The sequence below is a fragment of the Gadus chalcogrammus genome, chromosome 3 (genome assembly GCF_026213295.1).
Source record: "Gadus chalcogrammus isolate NIFS_2021 chromosome 3, NIFS_Gcha_1.0, whole genome shotgun sequence".
NCBI lineage: Eukaryota > Metazoa > Chordata > Actinopteri > Gadiformes > Gadidae > Gadus > Gadus chalcogrammus.
Window position 1 is genome coordinate 25,210,376 of NC_079414.1, and position 10,000 is coordinate 25,220,375.

Sequence of the window (10,000 nt, forward strand, 5' to 3'; positions counted from 1 at the left end):
TCCATGGTATACCAGGAGCCATCATAGATCTCAGTAGAGCTGGTTCCACCCTTATAAGACAAAACTCATCACACTCTCCTCCCTAAGGTCCAGACGAAGCAAACCAGAACACCCGGTGACAAACGAAGCATATTTACCTCAATAGTAACCCTGTCGTACACACTCCACCCCAAGTCCACTTGTCCCTGTCCCCGTCTCTGTGATGGAGTCTGGGCGGACGCCAGCTGTGTTAGTCTGGGGTTTAATGACCCCTCCGTGGTGACAGCTCCGTCGCGCCCCGCCGGGAGCCGGAACAGCAATCACTCTTTGTCACACGCAGCTCCGAGGCCAGAAGAAGGAGACGGCTACCTTTTATTTCGTCCGTCTGTTGTTGTTTTATTGTAACGACGGCGGTCCGTAGCTCGACTCGTTACGCGCGCCCGCTGAACGTCGTCCTGTGGGGTCTTGCCGGTTTCCATGGCGACGCGGTGACACTGTGGCTCTGTGACCTCCTCCTTGTCGTGCAGGAGCTGGTGACGGCGTGGTACATCGGCTTCCTGGTCCTCATCTTCTCCTCCTTCCTGGTGTACCTGGTGGAGAACAAGTTCAACAAGGAGTTCGCCACCTACGCCGACGCGCTGTGGTGGGGAACGGTGAGTCCTGGACGGAGAGAGAGAGACGCTGTATTCCTCTCTGCACTGATCAGCCCTCGTGCACGTGCACACACACACGCACTCGTCTATACACGTGCAAACACTGACATGCACACACGCGCACGTGCACACACACACATGCACACACACACACGTGTGCACACACACAAAAGTGCACACACACAAAAGTGCACACTCAAGTGCACACACACACACACACACACATACACATACATGCACGCACGTACTCACACAAACAGATATAGACACATACACATACAAACACATGCACGCACGTACACACACACACACATGCACTCGGCACACACGCACACGGCACACACATGCACACGTGCACACACATACGAACGCAAACACACACACAGACACACACACACACACACACACACACACACATACACACACACACAAACCCATGCACCCACGTACACACGCACAGTCACACAACCACGCATACACTCATCCCTCGGCCGTTTCCCCTCTAAATTGCATAATCACCCCATGTTGCGACTGGCCGTTCCTTTAATCACGCCGGTTTTACGCTGATTGACCCGCCGAGGGAAATGTGACGCATTCTCGGCCCGTCAGACCGTCTTATGATTAGCGTGTTCAGACCAGACCCATTACACAGCTTGGTGTCTCGTCTCTATTAACGAAACCGTCTTGCCGTTTTCTTACTGTCTGTCCTTGTTTCACCGGCTCTATGTATAAATACCTATGTCCTCAGACATTTCCCAATGCTCGGGTTAAATTAAGGAGGTTTTGACCGTTTGTCTCTGGGCCCCTCAGATCACCTTGACGACCATCGGCTACGGAGACAAGACCCCCAAGACATGGACGGGCCGTATGCTGTCGGCGGGGTTCGCCCTCCTGGGAATCTCCTTCTTCGCCCTGCCGGCCGTGAGTGTTTTTCAAACCATCGCCATCTGTTTGCTTCCTCTGTTTCGTATCCCGGCTGAAATGGGGTCGTGGGTTTGATCCCCGTTTGCCCACCCGTTGTTGTGAGTTAGCAAGACGGCTAGCTCTGGCTAGCTCAGGGGACATCTTTGCTCACTTCCTGTGACTGAGTTGTGAATGTTTAATGTTTGGTGTTTTGTCCACCGCATCCTTTATTTCATGACATTCATGCATCTATTTATATATCTCCATGAGCCAGATACAATTAAAAGAATATGAGAGAAGGACGTTTTACCTTTCAGTTAAATTGTCAACAACAAGGTAAAGCCTTCCAGTGCTTGACAACATGAATCGATTCTCCTTGGTTACGGCCCTAAATGTATCTCTAATTTCAAAGAGTAACGTGTAGCCTTTGGTGATTTTCAGCTTTTTTCAGTCTTTCTGTTTGTCCAGATCTGTCTGTCTGTCTGTCTGTCTGTCTATCTGTCTGTCTGTCGGTCTGTCTGTCTGTCTGTCTTCCGGGTCTGTCATCAGTCTGTCTGTCTGTCTGTCTGTCTGTCTGTCTGTCTGTCTGTCTGTCTGTCTGTCTGTCTGTCTGTCTGTCTGTCTTCCTGGTCTGTCAGTCGGTCCATTTGTCTCTCTGTCTTACCCTGTCTGTCAGACGTCTGTCTGTCTTCTAGGTCTGTTTTAGCCTGTCTGTCTGTCCGTGTCTCTGCCGTATACTGTAACCCAGCTGTGCTCCTCCCAGGGTATCCTCAGCTCCGGGTCTGTCTTAGCCTGTCCGTCTGTCCGTCTGTCCGTCTGTCCGTCTGTCCGTCTGTCCGTCTGTCTGTCTGTCTGTCTGTCTGTCTGTCTGTCTGTCTGTCTGTCTGTCTGTCTGTCTGTCTGTCTGTCTGTCTAACCCAGCTGTGCCCCTCTCAGGGTATCCTGGGCTCCGGCTTTGCGCTGAAGGTCCAGGAGCAGCACCGACAGAAGCACTTTGAGAAGCGTAGGAACCCGGCGGCCTGCCTCATCCAGGTGGGCCCCCCCCCCGACTGAGGGACCCCTGGCTGGGCCCCCGGCTGCACGCTACACCACACGCTCACCGTTCAGACGCAATCCAGCATCTGAACGCCCGGACAGCTTATACTGTTATCTGTAGCGTAAAGTAAAATCTATGAAATTGTTCACTTATTCATTATTTTAATTCAAGTTTCCGATGAGTTTCCCATATTTTCAACACAAAAGAAGCATGTGACTTGTGCAGCTTATGCTATTATCTGTGGCGTGTAGTAAAATCTATGAAATTGTTCTCTTTTTGTGACTGAGTTGTGAGGGTCCCCTTCTGAATACCGGTCAAATGTTGCCCTGGGCGCTATTAACAACAATTCCCTTACAAATTCCCTACTTCCTGTCTACATCCTGTCAATGTCCGGTCCCCTTCCTGTTCACTTCCTATCCGTCAGTCCCCACGCTGTTCTCAGCCTATAGTGACGACAATACAAAAATACACCAATCATACCAATAACAACGGTCCCTAGTGACCTGAAATTACCATGACAACGTCCTGCACTAGCACGACAGGTAGCCAAACCTAGGCTCCGCCCCCTTCCCTCCGCCAGTCACACACCTGTCACTCACCTGTCACACACCTGTCACTCTACCTGTCACATGCCTGTCTTACACCCGTCGTATTGCTTCCACTAACCCGCGGTTCTTTCCGTTTTGTGTGTTGTGTTTGGGTCGTCCTCTTCTTCTGTGGTGCTGCGTTTCGTGCCCGCAGTGTGTGTGGCGGAGCTACGCGGCCGACGAGAACTCTGTTTCCATAGCGACCTGGAAACCTCACCTGAAGGCGTTGCACACCTGCAGCCCCACCAAGTACGTACCCAGGTGGTCCGAGGGGAGGGGCCTGTTGTTGGGTGTCTCTTTAATTCTGGACTTTTTTGGGGGGGGGGGGGGGTTTAAAGGATTAAAGTTTAGTTTTTTAACCATATGTTAGTTTATCATAGTATACGAGAGGCACGTCTCAAGCTTTTCCACCTATAAGAACTTATTACACACAAAAGTGTATTTTTTGAATTTGAACTGTTGCCTAGAAATATGAAAAAAAGGTAGTACAAAACCAAAAGGCTGCCGACCCCTCTGCCCTCTTTGCTGCTGCTTAAAGAGCAAAGACAAATTAGGATGATTTGTGAATATAACAATAATGTGCACGTAGCACAGAGCAGTGTGATCCCTTAAAATAGTGTGCTTTTACATCAGGAGAGCGTAGACTGTAATTGTTATAATCATCCTTATTTGCCGTGTCTCGGATGATGGTAATCATCAGAAATGAGCCATTCAGATCTATCATCAGATTCGACTTATTTTTTCTTTCCTCTGGTGTATTTATTTGGAAAGTTTACTTTCTTGTGAGCCCATAATTGGCCAATAATACACAAACACACACACACACACACACACACACACACACACACACACACACACACACACACACACACACACACACACACACACACGCAAACACAAACAAAAAAACACAGGTGTCTTTCAAGCTGCAACCAGAAAAAGATATGCTCTATATAGGATGTTTACAGAGACCCCCTATACAAAATACAAGCCTGACCTCAGTCACAAACTAACAAACAAAGTCCCTCACGAACAAACCGACTCAGGACCCCAGTTACCCATAGTGCACCAGCAGCTTGTGTGAATAAATCAGGCATTGTTTATATCCCCCAATCATCTGCTTCCTTCACTGGACGTTTGCTCACGAGCGTGACTTGTTTCTTGAGCTGCCTCTTCCGCCTATTGTTACGATTAGCACCTGCTAAGTGTGTATACGTGTCGACGCACACCCGGGCGTATAGAGAATGATGTGAATCCCGTGGTAAGGGATGCAGTCGGTCCGCCCACTCACCGGGGCTGGTCTGGATGTAAGTAATGTTACGGCCATTACTTGAAGGTCACCGAATGCAAATGGCGCACATCATTTCTTCTTCTCTTTCCTCTTTCCCTCTCGCTCGTCATCCCAAGGAAGGAGCAGGGGGAGACCACAACAAGGTTTGTTCGGCCTCGGGCATGCACACACATACACACATGCTCACACGCACGCGCACACACACGCACGTGCACACGCACACACACACACAAACACGCAAACACATGTACGCACGCACGATCACACACGCGAGCACTTACGTGCACCCACCAACAAACATGCACAAACAATTGCAAGCACGTACATACACATACACCCACGCGCACACTAACACACACACACACACACACACACACAGACACTCACACACCCACGCATTGGTTCACATGCGCTTCCTTGTGCCTTTTCTTTTGAAAAACAAAATAAAAGGATCTAGCTTAGCAAAACAGCCAGCTGTACTTCTCTGTCAATCTGGACTCTTTGTGAACCATACCGCTGCTGGGATTGCTAAGTGTGGTGCTCTGACCCCTCCGAGAACAAACCGCCACAGGTAGAGAAACGTACGCCTGATCCTAACACAGCCGCTCACTGTAACTGCTGCCTTTCCCAGTGTATACGTTTGCTTTCTCAGCTCCATCTCCCCTCTCGCGAAGGAAAACACCGCACAAACCACGCAGTCAGGGCTTTGTCTTACGTAACCACATGACTTTTACCAGTCTGTGTGTGTTTCCTCAGGACGGTGTGCAAAAACACGCCCAGATGGGATGTACTGTGGTTATTGGTTTTTGTGTTCGGGTCTAAACGCTGGAGAGAGTTAATCGCTCGATGCGTAATGAATGATTTTGGCCGAGGCGGCGTGAGAATGATAAAGGGGAAGGCCACAATGGGACAGAGTTTGGGGGGGGGGGGCGACTGTGCGATGTTATATATGTTCTTTTCACAGTGACGCACAGTAGATTCACACACACGCACACACACACACACACACACACACACACACACACACACACACACACACACACACACACACACACACACACAGACGCACACACACACACAGACGCACACACACACACACACACACACACACACACACACACACACACACACACACACACACACAGAGACACAAACCGAGGCAGACACGCACACACACACACACACACACACACACACACACACACACACACACACACACACACACACACACACACACACACACACACACACACACACACACACACTGTGGGATATTTGCTCATCGTAAAAACAAAATGATTAAAAGCGCAATTAAGTTGTCAGCAGCCGGTCTCCCGGAGATCACAGAGCGCCTCACCTATCATCACACACCTCGGTATGAGGGTCTTCCGCGTCTCGTCAGGGGGCTGTCGGAGATCCATGCTGACAGGCTAATGAACGGTCGGGATCAACGCTTTATTGTGTTTGTTCCACCTGAATTCGTCTCATTGAGATGCAGTACTGTATCGCTGAAGAGAGTCCCGGAACAATCCCTTGAATGAAACATCACAAACGGGACAATCACAGAGCCGTAGCTATCATCATATCATCGATCACAACATTCACGCACATTTGCAGTTATTGCTTGAGTTATTGACAGTTATTGAGTTATTAGCACGTAGGATTTGAGAGTCCCTCAGAGAGATGAGTGATGAGATTATTAATCCCTTGATTACTAAGGAAGTGTCATAACTGGCTGTGGCGCGTTCTAGAGATAACATGCATGGTACATTAAAACCAGTGTACCCTGGTCCTGTCTTTGTCTGAGGACCCAACCGAGCCATCCAGTCACATGATTGAGCCTTGTGTGCAGTCAACTTGAACTTGGTTAAGGCTTTTGGCATGATGTGGCAGAGACCCCAGATGGTCTAAAGATAGAGGTGTAGAGGCGCTTTGTGTAGCTTTCATACGGAGGGCACACTTATCCCGCATCGCTTGTGACCTGCGGGTATTGTGAGCGCCAAAACTCATTCGGTTCGGTTCTCATGAGCATTCGGTTCCCATCAGCCCGGTCATCTAACCCATCCATCTCTGTCTTGCCTTTAGTAAGGTTCATAGTAGTAAGAAGCTACTGAGGAGGCCTTCAGCTTGGAGACATAGGTACTCACTGGCACAGCAGCATGCGTTGCATCTCTCACCTCAGGAACGCTCACTAATCCTCTGCATGGGTTCATCTGAGAAGGCTGTGGAGAGGAGCTGGTCTCGGATGTGATATCTGTCTTTTATGTTGATTAATACATTCGCTTTTTTAGTGGTTTTGTTGTTTTAATTGGCCCGATGTTAATAATTATTCCTGTCGCCTTGCGATTGAGACCGCTGCTGTGTGGAGAATATTTATTGTAACGTCATGCCCTTGTTAAAAGTCCAAACTGAGTCTCGCTTTGTTCATGCTGGACCTCAACCTTCAGCACGCACCTCCAAAGCAATAACCGCAAAAACCATTCACCAATATTAACATTGACTAATTGATTTCCTAGCTTCTCATATCTATCTCATATTAATCTACGATGAGCCACACTTATTCACGCGAGACTTGACTGCCCCCTTGAAAGTAAAACATTGTGACCCAAAGAAAAGGAAACAAGAGCATTTACATTTAGGACATTTAGCAGACGCTTTTATCCAAAACGACTTACTGTAATTACATTTGTCAGAAGAAGGAGCAACAATGTAGTTCTGTCGGTACATTAAGGATGTTCATAGAAACAAGTGCCAAGCACAATTGCTGGGTTCACCCGTTCCCCGTATACAACAAAGATAGCTAGGATAAGACGCTACACAATGCTAAGTACTATTTTTAAGTGCAAGGGTGTACCACATACAAGTGCCTACCTTAAGTGCCAGGATACACTAAGTGCGTAAGAGGGGTGGGGGGTCGCTATGAAGAGTCTTGGTGAACTCTGAACAACTGAGAGTTCAAGTGAGAGTACTTATGAAGAACACCAGAGGAGTATCCTAGCCTTAGCAGCACATACAACCACAGAGGGACTCCATTGCTCCATCGCCTGTCGTGTGCTTGCCATGTAGTTTGTAGAGTATCTGTTGCTATAGTGATGCATGTTGATCTCTTTCTTACACCACCCAACCCTCCCCAACCCTTTCTTTACGACCAGGAAGATCTGGCCGTTGACCTAGAGAGAGACTAACTGAACTTAATCTGTTGACCGACTGCATTTTTTTCCTCATCTAACAACTCATTTGTAACGTAGACGCACCCCTCCTGACTGTGTTAGTTTACTTTGAGTGGAGAATTTGTCGTCATTAACACCTCTCTCTCCCTTTCTCTCTCTCTCTCTCCGTGTCATCCTACCTCTTCATCTCTCCCCTGGCGTCATCGTCATCCCCATCCTCATCATCATCATCATCATAATCATCATCACCATAATCATCATCATCCTCACTTTCATCATCATCATCCTCATCACTGTCATCATCATCATCATCATCCTCATCATCCTCATCACTGTCATCATCATCATCATCTTCATCACCTTCATCATCATCATCACCCTCATCATCATCATCATCACCCTCATCATCACTGTCATCATCTTCATCATCATCATCATTGGTGTCATCATCATCTTCATCATCATCATCATCATCACTGTCATCCCCCTCATCACTGTCATCATCCTCATCATCATCATTGGTGTCATCATCATCATCATCCCCCTCATCACTGTCATCATCTTCATCGTCCCCTCAGCCAAAAGCTGAGCTTCAAGGAGCGCGTGCGCATGGCGAGCCCCCGCGGCCAGAGCATCAAGAGCCGGCAGTCGGTGAACGAGCGGCGCTCCCCGGTGGCCGAGACCCCCCCGCCGGCCACCGCCGAGGGGGGCAGCCCCGCCAAGGTGCAGAAGAGCTGGAGCTTCAACGACCGCACCCGCTTCCGGCCCTCGCTGCGCCTCAAGAGCCAATCACGCTCCACCACCGACGGTAGGAGCCAATCACACTCCACCACCGACGGTAGGAGCCAATCACGCTCCACCGCCGACGGTAGGGGGCGGGTCCGACAGGGATTGGGGGGGGGGTGGAGCCAAAGACGCTCTACCAGCGACGGTAGGAGCCAATCACGCTCCACCACGACGGTGGGGGGCGGTGCGAGGGGGATTGGGAGGGTGGGGGGATGGGGGGGGGGGGGGGGGGGGGGGAGACCTACAAGGGGCGGGACATGGGGTGGAGGGGGGTGGAGGGGGGTGGCGGCCTGCGTTGCTTCTCCCCTGCACCGTTTTAATTTATTCGATTATGACCGTTCATCATCGCCGTTAGAGTCTCGCGGCGCCGGATATGGAGACCCGGGACTATTATTAACTCTGCGCGTGATTAACTGTAATCATGCGACTGGAATGGCGGCGGTGACGATATCGAGATGTTACGAAAGCATGTACGTACACACGGCCGTCTTTTAATATCCCCCCCCTAATGCCGTCGTTTTAATGATCCGTTTACTGGCAGCGGTCGTCGTGAATCCAGGACACATGTCTCCGCACTGACTAGGCCAAGAAAGAAACTCATAAGCATTTAGATCAATACGTCTCCGCCAAGACACCAATGATCTAATAAATCACATCCCGGGCCGTAGCCCAGTCTTGATGATATATAATGTAATAACTCTGGCTCTCTCTCTCCCACCGGCCGGCAGGAGACTGCGCCTCACCCTCCCGGCTGCCAAGCTAGCCCGAATTTAAACGCGATGTCTTCCCAAAAGCATGGGGAGGGGTGGGTGAGCCGGCCTGGGACCATGGGGTACCCTGGGATGGGGGGGTTCTGTGTGGGGAGGGCGGGCCAGCGGCCAGCATGGTAGTCGACTGGCTTAGCGGAGTTGGCCAGGGCCAGGGCCAGTCTGGGGCCCATTGCTCACGCTAGTCCCCCTCTTCTGTTTGGTGTCGTTGGCTAATTAGCATCCAATGTGTTGGAAAAACTCTGAAGCAATCAACACACGTACACGCATGCACGCACACTCACACAGACATACCATTACTCTGTGTATTGTATGTGTATGCAGACCACGCACATTGTGCGGTATTAATAATAATAATGGTTTCAGCGCTAAGGGGACAGAATCATTTAACTGTACTAAAAATATATATAGACGGCAGATATTGACTAATTGCTTTTAATAATTAATGCGTTCATTATTGTGATGGCAGGAAAAATATTTGTTTGTCTGTCGGTTTCTTTGTTTGTTTCTGTCTTTCTTTCTTTCTTTCTTTCTTTCTTTCTTTCTTTCTTTCTTTCTTTCTTTCTTTCTTTCTTTCTTTCTTTCTTTCTTTCTTTCTTTCTTTCTTTCTTTCTTTCTTTCTTTCTTTCTTTCTCTATCTCTTTCTCTTTCCTTCCTTCCTTCCTTCCTTCCTTCCTTCCTTCCCCCCTGTCTGTCTGTCTGTCTGTCTGTCTGTCTGTCTGTCTGTCTGTCTGTCTGTCTGTCTGTCTGTCTGTCTGTCTGTCTGTCTGTCTAGAGTGTCGTCTGTCTGTCTGTCTGTCACGTCGTCTGTCCTCCACACTTCCTCAT

The 10,000-nt window shown here is 49.3% G+C and overlaps 1 protein-coding gene across 1 annotated transcript in view; it reads left to right on the forward strand.

Moving 5' to 3' along the window:
- The window catches only part of LOC130379895 (potassium voltage-gated channel subfamily KQT member 5-like), a 70,224-nt gene that overhangs the window by 52,926 nt on the left and 7,298 nt on the right, over positions 1–10,000 (forward strand). The window contains exons 5-10 of the mRNA XM_056587025.1: positions 507–632; positions 1,443–1,553; positions 2,472–2,567; positions 3,313–3,407; positions 4,566–4,592; positions 8,198–8,427. Coding sequence (XP_056443000.1) covers positions 507–632; positions 1,443–1,553; positions 2,472–2,567; positions 3,313–3,407; positions 4,566–4,592; positions 8,198–8,427 — 685 coding nt within the window. The remainder of the gene's footprint in view (positions 1–506; positions 633–1,442; positions 1,554–2,471; positions 2,568–3,312; positions 3,408–4,565; positions 4,593–8,197; positions 8,428–10,000) is intronic.